General features: G+C 39.0%; 1 protein-coding gene across 2 annotated transcripts in view; it reads right to left on the reverse strand.

The window, feature by feature from the left end:
* LOC147359392 (uncharacterized protein C8orf34-like) overlaps positions 1-18413 on the reverse strand; it is a 65979-nt gene extending 47566 nt beyond the window's left edge. The window contains exon 1 of one of the 2 annotated variants that reach the window (XM_086336649.1): positions 18190-18413. In XM_086336649.1, the coding sequence (XP_086192775.1) occupies positions 18190-18258 (69 nt within the window). In that variant the 5' untranslated portion in view covers positions 18259-18413. The remainder of the gene's footprint in view (positions 1-18189) is intronic. The other variant, XM_086336650.1, reaches the window with a different exon arrangement.
* Positions 18414-18812: the final 399 nt, after the last annotated feature.

The following is an 18812-nucleotide window of genomic DNA, read 5'->3' on the forward strand; positions in this document are numbered from 1 at the left end:
AGCCTAGTTTCACATTTTTTGTAAACTAGAGAATGATGGAGAGTTTATACGGATCACCTAACATCCAACAACCTTCAACAACCTTAAGAACTGCAATATAGATGCTTCATTAAATCTAAGACCAGGCACAGAGTGTGGAGTTCATGATGCTATCCTAAGTCTCTTTGATGCAGTAGAGTTTTCCCTTTATGGTATAAAACCATTGTCCCCTTGGGGCCGAGAGCTCCAAAATGTTCTATAGGAAGACATTTCTGTTAATTCCTAGTCCAAAAGAGTGAATTTAATGTGCCTTACAGAACAAAGCTAACTCTGGGGCCTCGAAAACAGCCAAACCACATCATAGAGGGTAAGAAGATACCTTCCATTCTCATGAAGGTATGCCCATCTTTAGAACCAAGTTCAAAGCAAACATCTTTTGAAGTCTTACTGAACACGACTGAACACTGAGGTTTATTACAATGTTTTTGCATGTGTTTGCATTTTGTGAAAACAGCTAGATCAGAAGCAGTGGAGCCAAAAAGATTTCCTGCCAGGTCTGGGAATCTAAAAGCCAGAAATGTCAAGAGAAAAAATAATTCTTATAACATGTGTAGCCTAATTTTACACACTTTCAATGTTCATTGAGATAAACACTTGAAATCCTGGATACACTTTGACAATGAACTTCAGAGCCAAATATTTAGCCCGTCTCCAAACCATGGCAATATTGCAGGTTAGAAGTTAAATGTAACTCATCTTAGAGTCACTGCCAGTCAGTTAAATGTATCACTTTATTTAATAGTAAAACCAAGTCATGAAAAAGCAGCCTCTATATTTTTAAAGATCACAAGTCTTCTAGGTTACAGTTCTCTTGACTCCTGTAGAATGCTCTTTGAAGCTCAGAGATGACACAAATCAAATTAATCCAGGCACCTGCCATGCAGAGTTTTGCCTTAGAATATTTGAGGACTCTTTGAACACTCATCTGGCAGAACACCTTACTCAGGGCTGACTGCCATGAACAACCAAGCAGACTGTGCCTCAGCCAAGGAGGCCAGTGGAAGCACATGCTGGCCACTTTTGTAAACAAGAAAGAGCTTTGACGGCAAGTGACTTAAAACAAGGGGCTTCCCTGGTACCTCAATGGTAAAGAATCTGCCTGCAATGTAGGAGACCCAGGTTTGATCCCTGGGGTGGGAAGATTCCCTGGAGTAGGAAATGGCAACCCACTCTAGTATTCTTGCCTGGAAAATGCCATGGACAGAAGAGCCTGGAGGGCTACAGTCCATGAGGTCACAAAGAATCAGACACACACACACAGACCAAGCATATATATCTCTGTACTCAGTCCTCACAATATTCTTGTGAAACACTTATCTCTATTTTACAGATAAAGAAACATACTGAGAAAATTCAAAAATAGAGCTGAACCTCAAATCCCATGTTCTTGAAGCCTATGCTCTTTCTAGAACACAGTAAATGAAATCAACCACTGCTTTAGTCAAATTAAATGCTTAAACTGTGACAGAAGTTGCTGTAAGCACCTACCTGGACTCCTAACTCAGTTTTCTGTCCATTAAGTTAGGCTGATTATTTTCAACTTCTTGGGTTTGCTAGTCCAGGGCCAGCCCAATAGATTATTTACACTAAATATCGTATATGTATGGGCTTCCCCTGTGGCTTAGCAGGTAAAGAATCTGCCTGCAATGAGGGAGACCTGGGTTTGTAAATTTTATATGTATATTATATTGTATATGTATATGTCTATATAGAATTTTTAAAATCATGCTTTATTCTAAAGCTCTGGCATTCTTCTTGGAAATGAAAATAGTTAAAGCTAAAATAACTGGGTTTTATTTTATCATTACTATACAGAATGACAATAGTGACTGCTCTGCCAGTCTTACTGAGAATAGTCACAGGAAAAGTAAGTAGAGGTTCTATAGGATCTACTGAGTTTAGAACCACTTTCCACATTTGAGCAAAGTCATGGCCATTTGTTAATGAAGCCTACCTACCAAATATAATCTAGTACTTAAATAGATGAGACTATAAGAACAGTACAATAAAATAGCCTAAGCACAATTTGCATCACCGATTCAATGGACATGAACTTGGGCAAATGCCGGGAGATGGTGAGGGACAGGGAGGCCTGCCATGCTGCACTCCATGGGGTCACAGAGTCGGACATGACTTAGTGACTGAACAACAGTTTGCATGTTCTGCATGATCTCTGTTTAGAGTAAAAAGAAGCGCAGTTCTGAAAGGCCTCCAGGTTCCCACACAGACAGCAAGCCGCCACAATCCCTTATCACTCTCCCTGCCTGAATTTGGCATAAAGTTAGCAGACTTGAAAAGCTCAATTAAAGATAAATAGTTCTTAACAATGCTGCTACACTCCCTGAATTCACAGAACTAACGTAAATACGTTCATATATTACTTGTTTCAGGAGAGGATATTCCGACATGACAGCCCCGGAACATCAACTGCTGACTAAGGGTTGTGGTTTAAATTCAACTTCGTAAGAGAGTCATTCTTGGTACTGTCCTGACTCTGGGCTAGCCTGGGAATCTGCTACTGTAACACAAAGGTTAGGGTTATCAGAAATCCTCAAGCCAAAAGGAGAAAACCAAACCAATCCACACGGGGGGTGGAAAAAGGAGTCAGTTTTGTCGTTTACATGAAATGCTTGTCTTCGTGACTTTCCTTACTGCCATCACAATATGCTAAGCTCATCATTTTGTGATCTCTGCAAAGAGACAAAAAGCCCCTGAAGGATGAGGGCTGAGCCTCATCACAGAGGTGTCCCCAGTGCTATCAGAGGGCTCGGCAACTAGCAGGCACCCTGTAAATATTTGCTGGACAGCAAGGAGATCAAACCAATCAGTCCTAAAGGAAATCAACACTGAATATTCATTGGAAGGACTGATGCTGAAGCTCAAGCTCAAGCTCCAATAGTTTGGCTACCTTACATGAAGAGCCAACTCATTGGAAAAAGACTCGGATGCTGGGAAAGATTGAGAGCAGGAAGAGAAGGGGGTGACAGAGGATGAGATGATAGGACGGCATCACCTATTCAGTGGACATGAACTTGGGCAAACTCCAGGAGATGGTGAGGGACAGGGAGGCTTGGCATGCTGCAGTCCATGGGGTCACAAGCAGTCAGACACAACTTGACAGAACAACAACAGATACTTGCTGACTGACTGAACTGACTACTTCAACCCAAAAACCCACAACAATCAGGAACAAGTTCAGTAACTACCCACTTTAGCACTTGATATATAAATGACCTCAGTTCATCCTGCCTGCATAAGTGTATACAGTTGGTTCTATGAGTAAAAATATCAAGTTCAGAGAGACTGTATTACTTGCCCAGTATATATCTCAGAGGGGCCTCCCTTATGGATCATTTGTAAAAAATCCATCTGCAATGCAGGAGACAAGCGTTCGATCCCTGGGTTGAGAGGAAGAAATGGCAACCCATTCCAGTATTCTTGCCTGGGAAATCCCATGTTCAGAAACACCTTGGGCTACAGTCCATCGGGTCACAAAGAGTCGGAGATGACTGAGTGACTAAGCACACATATCTCAGAGCTAAAACTCCTAACGCAAGTTGTGACCTTGGGTCTCGAGAACTTCAGAGTCCATGTTCTACCCGCTGTACGTTGTCTTGACTTTCAGAACAGATATGAAATTTGGTGTGGTCTAAATTTAAATTTTGGAAAAGCTCTGCACAGACTCAGCATAATATTCAAGGCGGGCAAAGTTTTTATTTTTAACCTAGCAAATTTGTGAAGGTGAGTTGGTAAGGAGCAGCCTGCCCTACTGCCTCCACAGCTCAACAGTAGACATTGTGGAGAGATACAGAAGTTACAGAACTTTCCTATTGATGACATAGGGCTTAATCTTCATTTTTAAAGGTGTTTTAAAAGACCTTGGTGGATTCATGTTGATATATAGCAAAACCAATACAATATTGTAAAGTTAAAAAATAAAAAAAAAGAATAAAAGACCTTGGTTATAAGAAAACTTCAAAAATAGATAATAAATAATGAAAAATGTTGCTACTTGTTGCACAGCAAGACTAAAAATGTCATCAAGTTCACTTCCCCTTTAAAAATCACATTTTGACTATGAAATGGAAGTGCACTGATAAGAGGCCTATTTTTATGTTATGGTGGAGGAGTTGTTTCAATTTGTGAAGCGTATACTTGGTATGCATCTGATCACCCTATGTGTGTAAATCATCTAATAAGCCTCTGTCAACTGTGTTTAACTAAATAAGAGTTCTCTTTCATCAGTATATGGAAGACATAGCCACATGTAAAGACTCCATATTTTCAGAGAAACAAGCAGTTCTGTTCAAAATCATATCCATCAACACCATTTGAGTTACTTAAGATTTTGATGAGGATATTTATTTATAGACAGAATGTTTGGAGTGTTGTGGTATGCAGATTCACTCCTGAACTAGTGCTGTTTAGATGAACAGTTTAGATGAATTCCTTAATATCCTTCCAGTTAACATATCAGTTTAGTTCAGTTCAGTTCAGTCGCTCAGTCATGTCCGACTCTTTGCGACCCCATGAATCACAGCACACCAGGCCTCCCTGTCCATCACCATCTCCCGGAGTTCACTCAAACTGACGTCCATTGAGTCAGCGATGCCATCCAGCCATCTCATCCTTTGTCGTCCCCTTCTCCTCCTGCCCCCAATTGCTCCCAGCATCAGAGTCTTTTCCAATGAGTCAACTCTTCACATAAGGTGGCCAAAGTGCTGGAGTTTCAGCTTCAGTATCATTCCTGCGAAAGAACACCCAGGGCTGATCTCCTTCAGAATGGACTGGTTGGATCTCCTCGCAGTCCAAGGGACTCTCAAGAGTCTTCTCCAACACCACAGTTCAAAAGCATCAATTCTTCGGCGCTCAGCTTTCTTCACAGTCCAACTCTCATATCCATACATGACCACTGGAAAAACCATAGCCTTGACTAGACGGACCTTTGTTGGCAAAGTAATGTCTCTGCTTTTGAATATGCTATCTAGGTTGGTCATAACTTTCCTTCCAAGGAGTAAGCGTCTTTTAATTTCATGGCTGCAGTCACCATCTGAAGTGATTTTGGAGCCCAGAAAAATAAAGTCTGACACTGTTTTCACTGTTTCCCCATCTATTTCCCATGAAGTGATGGGACCAGATGCCATGATCTTCGTTTTCTGAATGTTGAGCTTTAAGCCAACTTTTTCACTCTCCTCTTTCACTTTCATCAAGAGGCTTTTGAGTTCCTCTTCAATTTCTGCCATAACGGTGGTGTCATCTGCATATGTGAGGTTATTGATATTTCTCCTGGCAATCTTGATTCCAGCTTGTGCTTCTTCCAGCCCAGTGTTTCTCATGATGTACTCTGCATAGAAGTTAAATAAGCAGGGTGACAATATACACCCTTGATGTACTCCTTTTCGTATTTGGAACCAGTCTGTTGTTCCATGTCCAGTTCTAACTGTTGCTTCCTGACCTGCATATAGGTTTCTCAAGAGGCAGGTCAGGTGGTCTGGTATTCCCATCTCTTTCAGAATTTTCCACAGTTTATTGTGATTCACACAGTCAAAGGCTTTGGCATAGTCAATAATGCAGAAATAGATGCTTTTCTGGAACTCTCTTGCTTTTTCTATGATCCAGTGGATGTTGGCAATTTGATCTCTGGTTCCTCTGCCTTTTCTAAAAACAGCTTGAACATCTGAAAGTTCACGGTTCACATACTGCTGAAGCCTGGCTTGGAGAATTTTGAGCATTACTTTACTAGCATGTGAGATGACTGCAATTGTGTGGTAGTTTGAGCATTCTTGGGCATTGCCTTTCTTTGGGATTGGAATGAAAACTGACCTTTTCCAGTCCTGTGGCCACTGCTGAGTTTTCCAAATTTGCTGGCATATTGAGTGCAGCACTTTCACAGCATCATCTTTCAGGATTTGAAATAGCTCAACTGGAATGCCATCGCCTCCACTAGCTTTGCTCATAGTGATGCTTTCTAACGCCCACTTGACTTCACATTCCTCGATGTCTGGCTCTAGGTGAGTGATCACACCATGATTATCTGAGTCGTGAAGATCTTTTTTGTACAGTTCTTCCGTGTATTCTTGCCACCTCTTCTTAATATCTTCTGCTTCTGTTAGGTCCATACCATTTCTGTCCTTTATCAAGCCCATCTTTGCATGAAATATTCCCTTGGTATCTCAGTGAACTTAAAACAACAGACGCACACACACCCTCCAAATACAAGGTACTTAGCTAAGATGCTATTTACATTTTCCAACATTTAAGAAATTCTTGGGACTTTCCTGGCAATCCAGTAGTTAAGACTCATGGTTCCACTGCATGTGGTGGGGGTTCAATTCCTGGTCAAGGAACGAAGATTCCACATGCCACATGGCACGCCAATATAAAGCAAAAAAATCTTTTCCATTAAACAGAGATAACTTCTCTTTATCCTTCAAGACTCAATTTAGAATCAAAAGTGTCCTCTCACAGCATCCCTCACCTCCGCATTGCACACTTGGCTGAATGCCTAGAAGTGCTTATCAAATATTTGGGGAATATTGCTGTAAATATTTATATGAATATATCCATGATTTATGAATGATCCTGAATGAATTAGTGTCAATTCTAATTTTTTAAAAAGAAAACTAAGAGTATATTTTCTACATTTATCATGAATAGCAGCCAGAAATATAGTAGAATCGCACTTTTCAAAATAGAAAAGTTGGTCCTAAATGAATTAATTCTGAATAAGTGGTCTATATCATCTGAGTACTTATATCTCTTTCAGGCAACAAATGTGGGAAAAAATAAAGTTTCCCAGCTTGCCTTCCTTCAGTCAAACACACACTCTGGTCAGCGTACTGTACTTGATGCTGAGACTTCAGATGGTCTGATGGAAAATACAGGGCTGCTGGTAGCTCTGTACTGTTTACACTGGGAATGGTCTCTCTTAGTTTTAAGCCACAGATGCACTTGTGTGTGGACTATCTTACAATACCAAGGATATGACTGCCACCTGGGTCCCCAGGTGGCTTGGGCAATGGTGGGAGGTTGGACATGCAGAGAAAGGCAGCCATCTACTAGAATGAAGAAGGTAAGCTATGGAGCCATCTGGACCTGTGTCAAAGCCACCCTACTGCTCTGTAGCTTCATAATCTTAAAAGATAGCTGAGTCTCCTGATAGCAGTTTCTATGGCTGTGAAACGAGTGTGGACAAAGGATGTCACCTGCCATTTCAGTCAGTGAAGGATTTCATAAAGCCATCAGTCACGGCAGCTGTCCCTGACGGTGTGTGCTGCAAGGAATTCAGGATGGAGAACACAGGATACTGGCCTTAGATAGTTAAGATGCATATCAAAGGAATGCTTTCAGTAACCCCAGACTCTTGCATCTTCCAGTACATAGAAAAGCACTAACCTCATTAACTTGAGATGCTGACTTTTTGTGATTAGCAGCAACCTTTTGATGTTTGACTGCATGGGTCTTCTTGTTTTGTATTTTCAGCAAAAACTCCTACATATCCTGCCTTTTAGTCCCTCAGAGCTCTCTGAGAGGCTGCCATCTCAGGCTACAGTCCTCAAAAAGACCACAAAATGAAACCTAATTCTCAGCTTTCAGGTTGTGTATTTTTTTCTGTTGACACTGGCATAACAATGCCTATTGCATATGATGATGATTTCACAAAATACTATCTGTGAAGAATAGAGCACTTATTGCTGTTATTGTGGTTTAGTCACTAAGTCGTGTCCAATTCTTGGTGACCCCAGGACTAGAGCCCGTCAGGCTCCTCTGTCCATGGGATTTCCCAGGCAAAAATACTGGAGTAGGCTGCCATTTTTTTTCCATGATATTCTTTAATATGTAAAGGTAATGCTCTTTATGCCACTGGCTTATTATTCTTTTACTCTTATTACTGACACTGCCAATTCTTTTGTCAACAATCCATATGGAGTTACAGAAGATTTAACATTTTCAACGTCAGAAAGGTTCAACAGCAGACCTCACTCATCTGAGATACAACTTTTCCTTGACAGTGAAATCATGACAGTTCTTTCAGTGTTGCACTCAGGCTGTATTTTGAAGCCAGTGACTCTGACTGATCCTGTTATTTTCTAGAAATATCCCTTACACATGCCTGCTGAGAAATATTTACTGGAAGTTGAAAGGAAGACATTCGAAATAATGCGAGTATTTAAAATGACATAGCACACATTGTTTCATCAGAATAAACAAATAAAAAAATACATTCCAGTTGTCCTGCACAATTTCATTTTCATAGTTCAGGAATTTTCTACAAGCTTAAGTATTTCCAAGAGATTTTGAACACACAAAAATAGATTAAGTACTATTTGTTAATTAAAGTTTCAGTAACCATTAAAAAGCATCTTAATGTGCCGATCCCATGGTGAGCCAAATTACACATGTAGTACAGTTGCCCTGAGAAATCTGATCTACCTTGGTTTTTGTGTAAAAGCAGACATTTTATGCAATATATACTACTTCTGTGACTGGTAGACTATGACATTCATATCTCCTTAATTTGGAAAGTGCTCAGCACACAGTCTGTTGTGTTTATTATCTCTGTGACTTTAGGTAAAGTTATCATATGAAGAAGGTCTTTTGTTTACTTATAATGTGGTTGTTCTCTAAGATACATGCACTTAGATTTTTATGAGGGTTAGAGAATGGTACCTGACACTTAGTAAGCATTCAGGAAAAAACAAAACAAAACTCCCTTTTGGATAATGTGGGGAGATTCCTGAGAAATGTGCAAGGGAATTGTGCAGTGGTTGAGTGCTCAGGTTTTGGAGAAACACCTAGATTTGAATTGTATATATTCTTTGCGACTGTGGGTAAGTTATTTAACCTCTTGGAGCTTAGAATACGGAAAAACTCAGCATGATGCCTAACACATACAAGCACTTATTAAGAGGCAGAAGGACATTATCTGTTTTAGAGGTGTGTTTTAAGATCAAAAGTGTGCATTGTACATAGTTGATGCTCAATAAATTTCTGTTGAAATTATGTTTTTTAAAGTTTCAAAAGAAGAATTTCAATGGTCAAGCCTATCAGAGTTGCCTTTGCATTTCTGTATCCCAAAAGTTCTCCATACAACTAGTACAGTTTCAGTTAACTAGACATTAATTCACTGTGACCAGGAAAGACTTAGGTATTCTCTCCCAAGCTCTAGGTTTATTCAAGGTAATTTGGGTGGGTGGGTTAAGTTTACTTAACGTCTTTGGCCTCAAGGTTCCGATCTTCACCTGCTGTTTAACTTTCCTTTCCAGATTCTTAAAAGCCCCGTTTACATCGAAAAGGAATTTTATGCCTTAATACAAAGTAATCATGAAAGAACAGACATGTCAACTTCACTCCCTCCCAGTAGCAGGTTTTGGCTTCTTTTCCCCACTTTGAACTAAGATAGCAATTTAACATAGCTTTAGAGAAAAAAAATGTAAAAGCAACACTTTCAGGATATACTTTTCCATTTCTAAAGTCAACAGTATGTGTTATTAGTTTACAGTATGATTTTTCCAGTAGTCATGTATGGATGTGAGAGTTGGACCATAAATAAAGTTTAGAGAGCTGAAGAACTGATGCTTTCGAACTGTGGTGTTGGAGAAGACTCTTGAGAGTCCGTTGGACAGCAAGAAAATCAAACCAGTCAATCCTAAAGAAATTCAACCCCAAATACTTACTGGAAGGACTGATGCTGAAGCTGAAACTCTAATACTTGGGCCACTTGATGAGAAGAACTGACTCATTTGAAAAGACCCTGATGCTGGGAAAGATTGAGGGCAGGAGAAGAAAGGGACAACAGAGGATGAGATGGTTGGATGATATTAACAACTCAGTGGACATGAGTTTGAGCAAACCCTGGGAGATAGTGAAGGATGGGGAAGACTGGCGTGCTGCAGTTCATAGGGTCACAGAGTCAGACATGACTTAATGATTTATTAGTTTGTTTTTTTCCATAGCATAATAAGCTCCATGTAGTTCTATATTTTTTAATAATTTTAACCAAGTTACTCCTGGTATTTTTTTGGAAGTAATATTTTTAAGTTACCATATGCACAGAATTACTTGAAAGAACTTGGTAACCACATGCTAGACATCAACCACAGACATGAGAACTTGCTAAGAATGTGGGAGGCTCATTCTCAGAGCTCCCTGCTCCTGACTATAGCACGGCTTGACCCCTCCAGCAGTCACAGAAAAGCTTGGCACCACTGGCAGTGACTCTGTTCCTTGCCAGGAATAGAACACCAAGAAATGTCACGGAGGGGCCACGCATGACAGATCAAATTTACTAATCAAATTTTAAAGGAAGGTCGTATCAAATGTACCTGAAGTTCCTAGCTTCCTAACTTCTTTGTGCTTTTATTTTGCAGAGATAGAAAGATATACTATGTCAACTGGTAAAACAAATCATCAAACATGACTTCTGTAGCACAAACATCAAGTTTGATTCTCTCCTGAAATCTTATCTAACTGTTCAACCTATGGAAGACGCTCCTATTTTTAAACTGACATTATGTATACAGTCTGCATCATAAAATTTACTTAACAGTTTTCAACTTGGTGTACAGATAATCTTCCTAAGAGACCAGAATGTCCTTAGAGCTGAAACCATTTCACTTCACACCTTTCTTCTATGAAGCTTTATGCAATGAGTGTGGTGAAAGAGAACATATTAATAACTTAATAAACAAATCAGTTGATTAACAAAACAGGGTATGTGCTCTAATAGGACACTAAATTATATATTCAGTGTTCACAGGTACATCTATATGATCCAAGGGTGTACATTTTCTGTAAAATAGTGATCATTTGATCTAAAAGAACATGTTTTCCGTATTCTAGTGTTATGACCTAAAACATACTGTCATTTCCTTTTAGGCATTCCTTGAAGAACAAAATAAGGTACAGCAGTACAGAACTTTATAAGATACCATCTATCATTTTCTAACAACAACAAATCAATATTCTTGGTGGACTGGCAAGGAATTGGATCCACACTATTTAAAAAAAAAAAGAAAACTACCTAAAAACTTATGGAGAGTTTCTTGATATTAAAAACACTCTCAATTCAGGAGCTAGCTAAAAAGAAATGCTGGCCTGATCATACCACAGCGTGTTAAAATTAAGAAACATTTCCCCTTTAACCAGTCAGTCTCATATCCATAGGCTATGACAGCTCACTGAAATTTTGTGTAAGAATGGGAGAAAATTCCTCCACTAAATTTGGAATATCCTAATCACACATTGGGCTTTCCAGGTGGCACAGTGGTAAAGAATCTGCCTGCCAATGCAGGAAACACAGGAGAAGCAGGTTCGATCTCTGAGTCAGGAAGATTCCCTGGAGGAAGAAATGACAACCGACTCCAATATTCTTGCCTGGAAAATTCCATGAACAGAGGAGCCTGGCGAGCTACAATGTATGGAGTTGCAAAGAATCAGACAGGACTGAACACTGATCAATCACACATTATATATGCCTCTGTGGATTCTTTATGAAGATATAAGTTTCTGGGATGCAGGCTCAGGAATGCCAGCTGTGCACCCACAATAGGCTTGCCATTGATACCCCTAAGAAGTGACCTATCAGTCTCTATAGCATCATTCTCTGTATTTCTAACTGGAATCTTAATATCAGTGATGTGCTGGTAAAAGCTCAACAACCAGTTCTCCAGGGGAAAAGTTAAGGCTCTAATATTATGCAGCATTTGCTGATTTCTGTAACTTAAATATTCCCAGTGGGCTGATTTCAAGCTATCAATGTGATGTTGGGCTTCCCAGGCAGTGCAGTGATAAAGAATTCACCTATCAATGCAGGAGATGCAGGTTCGACCCCTGGGTCAGGAAGATCCCCTAGAGAAGGAAATAGCAACCCACTCTAGTATTCTTGCTTGGAAAATTTCATGGACAGAAGAGCCTGGCAGGGTTCAGTCCATGGGGTCACACGTGCACGCAATGTGATGTCACCATACAGAGTTGGGAAGGATGGCATCACCAGCTCCTAGGAGCCACTGTGCCAACTCTAGCACAGCATGCGAAATGTTACATCTGACAGTCTGGTCAAAAGAAGACAACAGCCTAGACGATAGATGTCTTTCCAGGGAAATTGTTAAAAAAGTTTCAAGGAGCTGTTCATTCATAGAATTCTAAAGGGAGGGAACTGAATTTAATGAGACATCAACACAATCTGTGGGAAGCAAAAGGCACTGAATTTTGATCACTCTAAGGAAGAGCTCCCTAACAAGGAACAGTTTGTTCTTCATCTCGGGATCTTAGTTTTCTTTAACCTGGAGAAGTTGAGGAAAATCTGGAAGATCTGAAAGTAGATTTTGAGAATGGAATCGCTGCTCAGCTTCTCTATATAATTTGAGCCTGTGATGCTGTAACTGCAGTTAAACTTGAACATAATGAACCTGGTGATTTGATATTGTGGGATATATCTGAATTTATACAAGAAAGTTTCAGAAATTGCAATATGATTACCTTTTTAAAATAACAATAAATATTTTATATTTAAAAATTTTCAACCATTGTAAATTTTGCTAATAATTTCAGGAAGCCATGTCATAATAAAATAACTCATACATTCCTTCTAACCCCTGGAGCTATCTACTCAAGCTTGGAGATGTTGTTTGTTTCCTTTAGTGTAGCCAAATATTTCTCAATTTCACATTTTTTTTCCTAACAACTATTGTTAAATCTTTATATCAAACAAATCCTAACCTACCATTTAGGAGACTACTTGTAATTCAATCTCCTAACCCTTGAACAAATGTGAAGTGCGAGACTTTTAACTTTCTGTTGAGACTCTGTAAACAATCACTTCACAAAACCTACCTTTTTCTATTAAGGCTCACCAAGGACTAAGTCCTTTAGCCTTTGTGATGTTTTCAAGCACAGCAGTAAGCTGGTCCACTTGGTTCTTAAAGTGATCTAAAAATAATAATCCTTTTCTGAACCTTGTTGCTGTCCTGGCAGTCAACTCTAATCCCTCCATCCAATATTAGGACATGGTTCTACTTGAAACGCCATGTAATTGAAATTACAAGCTCTGTGTTCTTCCTGGAACTAAGCCAGAATGCTTGAAATCAGCTAACAGCATGCATATATTGAGCTAGGACCTGTCAGGTTACAATATGGGATAAATTATGGTCATTGTTTCAGTTTACCCTAGGGTCCACTAGCATTAAACACAACACGAATTTCCTGAAACACTGAGGTTTCCAATATGAGAGTTCCTTTCCAAATTCTTCTGTCTTCTCCAATGATAATGCTGTGTTTTCCTAGTCTTTTATGCATGGTGCTTTCCAGCTAGTACATGCTCAAACAATTTTAGAAGAACAAAATATAATATAGAATCCGTAGGCTTTAGAATAAAAGAGAATGTCTCTTGAATCCAGTTCTAACATGTACTAACTATGCAACTATGGATAAATGAACTTTTTAGAGTTTCTATTTCTTAATCTTGAAAATGGGGGATAATTAGTCCTGCTTAGCTGAGATACTATGAAAATAGAGGCAGTGTCTGTAAAGCCCCTGTGTTAGTAGCTGAGTCGTGTCTGACTCTTTGCGACCCCGTGGACTGTAGCCCATCAGGCTCCTCTGTCCATGAGACTTTCTAGGCAAGAATATTGGAGTGGGTTGCCATTTCCTTCTCCAGGGGATCTTTCCAACTCAGGGAACATCTCTGAGATCTCCAGCTCTGCAGGCATATTCTTGACCATCTGAGCCACAAAGGAAGAGCACAGAGCCCTTAGACCACTGTCAGAATGGAGTGACACTGAATTAGTGAGCCATGATGATGATGAGGATGAGTAACTGATTCTAAAAGATGATTTCCCTGGACATGCTGACTCTCCGGGGCAGTGGACCAAAGCAAATCAGTCTACTGTATTCATAAAGACCAGAATTTTCAGTTTGTGGATCATACAAAGCTTCAGTTTTTTACTGCGGTAAAATAAACATAACACTTATGATCTTGACCATTTTAAAGTGTATAAGTCAAGGAAATTAAGTACATTCACAATGTTGCACAACCATCAGCACTATGTAATTACAGAAAATGTTCATCTCTCCAAAAGAAAACCCCACACTACTAGACAATGACTTCCCTTTCTCCCCTCCCTTCAGCCCTTGGCAATCCCTAATCTACTTTCTGTCTCTACGAATTTGCCTACACGATCTTTTGTGTCTGGCTTCTTCCACTTAGCATAGTATCTTCAGTGTTCTTCCACATAGCATGCATCAGAAATTTACTGTTTATGGCTGAATAATATTCAGTACAAAATTCTATTGTACAACTACATTTTGTTTGTCCATTCATTAGTCGATGGGCATTGGGTTATTTTTACCTTTTGGCTATTGTGAATAGTGTTACTACAAACAGTCATAATAAGTTTTTCTCTGAGCATCCATTTTTAATTATTTGGGGTATATACCTAGAAGTGGAATTATTGGGCCATATAGTAATTATACATTTCACAGCTTTAATTTTATGCCCTAAAAAATTGAAAATTAGGAATTTTTAAAGTTAAATATAAATGTATCACATGACCCATCAATTCCACTCTTAGGAATCTCCTATGAGAAATGAAAATATGTATTTACAGAAAGATTTGCACGTGAGTCTTCATAGCAGCATTGTTCATATTAGTTCAATATTGGAAACAACTAAAATGTCTATAAATTCATGAATTAATAAAATGTGGTATATCTGGCAATGAAATATCACTAATTATCAATAAAAGAGTGGATTACTTATCATATTACAACATGGATGAACCTCAAAAACATTATGTGTAAGAGACCAAACATAAAAGACTACATGCTATATAATTGCATTTGTATTAAAAGTTCTGAACAGGCAAGTCTATAGAGGCAGAAAATAGATTGGTGGTTGCCTGGGACTAGGAATAGGAATAGAGATTAACTGTAAATAATGCATGGAGAATCTTATCAGGGTGATGGTAATGTCTTAAAACTGGATTATGATGGTGGTTGTACAGCTCATCATATTTGCCAAAAATGATTGAATTATATACTTGAAATAGGTGGATTTTATGATAGATAAATTATATCTTAGTAAACTAAAAACAATCACATAGAGGAAAAGGCAAGTTAAAGAGCTTGCTAGTCCTCTTTGTCATTCATTGCTACTCTAGGGTCATATATTCATCACCCTATTCAAAGATTACAAAGACTCCTAATTGGTGCCCTTGCCATTTCCTTTTATGGGTTGTTTTTTTTTTCTTGCTTGCCATTTCTATAATTGTTCTCCATTCAAATTTAACCCTATCAAGTAGCCACCAGGTTATTCCTTCAAATATTTCAAAATTAACTGAACATGCCCAGAAGTGACTAGTGACCTGTATTGCCCTCAACCTAGCATGCAGGAGCCACAGTCTACCATGACGTCCACAACTCAATACCAAATCATTCACTACAACACAGTAGGTTTCTATGGCCCTTGCAATAATACCACTTATTCTAAACTCCACAACTTTCTTACACATCTCTTTCTTGTCTGGTGATAATGATAGAAATTCTATTTTCTAGTATTTTATTATTGGTAAAAAATATCTTGTTGATAATCATAGAATTCATATTGTGGAAATCTCTGAACTCATATCAAACACAGTTAAAATTATTTGGTTGCTGATTTTGCAAGCCATACTGCCACCTATATGCTAAAATTCTAAAGGACATTCAGAACAAGCCTAAAGAAATTCTAATTCTGTGATTTGGGGCAACTTACCCTCTCTAGGTTTCTTTTCAAATTTTTAAGCTGGGGGTGACAATAGCACTTACTTCCAGGGTTGTTGGAATAATGTAAGAGTGTTTTATAAGCTGAAATGCATACATGAATGTTAGTTATTGATATTTGAAACCCAACCACAGAGATGTGTAAAGACAAAGTTGGCCTTGTTACAGTCTCCTTTACTGACTGTGTGAAAACACATCAAAAGTTGACTATTTATTTGACATTTGCACATCATAGCTGAGCAAAGACTGAAAAACCACAGATAAAATGAGTATGTTATGCTTGAATTTCCAGTATACAAAAGATGATTTATTAAGTTTCTTTGCTTTCCTTTTATGTCAACAGCTATATGAAAAAAACCACTTGCCTAAGAAATAAAAAACATCAGTCTTCACTTGTCTAGCAGAAAACCAGTCAACAGTAGAATGAGGAGGTTTTCCTACATGTTAAAGAGGTGATGTTGAATGGAAGTTCATGAACTAATTTCATTCTGTAGAATCCGCCTTCCAGGACAAAATTTCAATAATTAAGCAGCTTCACAAAAAGAGAGATTAGTAGAAATTTGATATTTTTCAAACTTGGATTATGAGTAATAAGGCTAAAATTTAATGTTTTTTTAAAAGTGACAGTGATAAGATTGGCATGCTTCAGTCAAGTATAAAACATTTCCTCATGAAATTTTGAACTATTTTTATTTATTAATGACATATTGCACTATGGGATTTTATTTCTTCTCTCTCTCAAGTTGAAGAGTAATTCAAAGATGCAGTCAAATATTTAATTAAATCTATATGGACTGAAAGACTAAATCGATATTCTTGTAAGTGATTTAAAGAATGAGAAATTATAACTGTGGCCTCATATCTAATTTTATCAGTCTTGAAAAAAGTTTAATATCTTTTTGCTTAATATAACTGAATGTGTTTGTGTTTGTTACTTGAGCAAATCAAACATGATTTTCTAGACCCTGTGCTCAGTCATGTCCAACTCTTTGTGGCTCCTGGACTACAGCCCATCAGGCTCCTTTGCCTGTGGGATTTTCCACTCAAGAGTACTGGAGCAGGGTCCCGTTTCCTACTCCAGGGGATCTTCCTGACCAGGAGATCAAACCAGCATCTCTAGTGTCTCCTGCATTGGCAGGCAGATTCTTTATCACTACTGCCACCTAGGAAGCCCTTTAGGGCCTTGTGTTAGTTGCTCAGTCATGTCCGACTCTTTGTGACCCGATGGACTGTAGCCCGCCAGGTTCGTCTGTCCATGGAACTCTCCAGGCAACAATAACGGAGTAAGTTGTCATTCCCTTCTCCAGGGGATCTTTCAGACCTAGAGATCAAACCTGGGTCTCCTTCACTGCATGCAGATTCATAACCATCTGAGCCCCCAGGACCTTAAAGGCATTCAAAATCTCTTATAAATTTCCTTGTAAGAAAAACAGCTTTTATAATTTTTTTCAATCCTTGAGCTCTGGAAGTGTTTAAGAAAAAGGACAAAGCATTCACATGATGCAAAAGGGACAGAGAGCTACATGTTAAAGTTAATGCTCTATAAGAATATAGAGTAAATACAAATTTCTGAATAATCTGAATAGTAATTTTCAAAGCTCATTTATAGCAGGGCAATTATTTTTGAAACAAATCTTAAACCTAAATCTTAAGTATGAGAGAGATTAACACTGGAGTCACTCTAGTTGAAGGGGACCAGAGCCCAGAATGGGTCTCCCTACAGCACAATACATGCTCTTCAGCTTCCAAAAACAGGTGGAAAAGTGACTAAATGAATTCTAGGAGTGTCACAGAGTGTTCAGTCTTAGGTTGTTCAAATTGCTTTAACAAAATATCACAGGTCAGATGGCTTCTACATAACAGAAATTTATTTCTTACAGTTTTGGAGGCTGGTAAGTCAAGATCAAGGTGCCTGCAGAGTCTTTTTTAGAAAGGCACTAATCCCATTCAAGAGTACTCCATCCTCATGACCTAATTACCTCCCAAAGGCCCCACCTCAAAATAGCATCACATTGGGGTTTAGAGGAATAGGTTTCAACACATGAATTTTGAGGGGACACAAACATTTGGTCTACAGCAGGTTCCAATCACATTTCCACCATTAGTTGTGTTTTTGTTTACCTTTAGTATGGGGCTTCCCTAGTGGCTTAGATGGTAAAGAATCTGCCCACAATGCGGGACACCTGAGTTCAATCCCTGGGTTGGGAAGATACTCTGAAAAAGACAATGGCAATCTACTCTAGTATTCTTGTCTGGAGAATCCCATAGACAGAGAAGCCTGATGGGTTACAGTCCATGGGATCACAAAGAGTAGAACATGACTGAGTGATTAACACTCAAATCAACTCAACTCAACCTTCAGTAACAATTAAAAAATGAAGATAAACTTACCTCACAGAGTAGCTGAAAGAAAGTCAAAGTGTTGGTTTGCTCAGTTGTATCCAACTCTTTGGATCTCATGGACTATAGCCCACCAGGGTCCTCTTGTCCATAGAGTTCTCCAGGCAAGAATACTGGAGTGGGTGGCCGTTCCCTTCTCCGAGGGATATTCTCCACCCAGGGATAGAACTTGGGTCTCTTGAATTGCAGGCAGACTCTTCACCATCTGAACCAAGTTAGTGTTGGTTAAGGTAAAGCACTTCACATGGTTGTTAACAAGTCCATGTGCCTGACACACAGTTAGCCCAAACAAACTGAAACATCTGAGTTTGGAGCAGAGAATGGTTTACTGCCAGGCCACACAATGAGACAGGTGGCTCATGCTCTGAAAGGCCTTCGCTCCCTGAAGGGTTTCAGCAAAGTATTTTTTAAAAGACAGGTGAGAGAGGGGGAGGGTCAAAGGGTATGCAATCAGCTTGTGCACAATGCTCTGACAGTCAGGTAGATTCATTCCAATCCCAAAGAAAGGCAATGCCAAAGAATGTTCAAACTACTGCTCATTTGCTCTCATCTCACAGGCTAGCCAAGTACTGCTCAAAATTCTTCAAGAAAGCCAGGTTTCAACAATACATCAA

This window comes from Bos grunniens, chromosome 14 (genome assembly GCF_055505025.1).
Source record: "Bos grunniens cultivar Pamir isolate PY7600 chromosome 14, Bosgru_T2T1.0, whole genome shotgun sequence".
NCBI classification, from domain to species: Eukaryota; Metazoa; Chordata; class Mammalia; order Artiodactyla; family Bovidae; genus Bos; species Bos grunniens.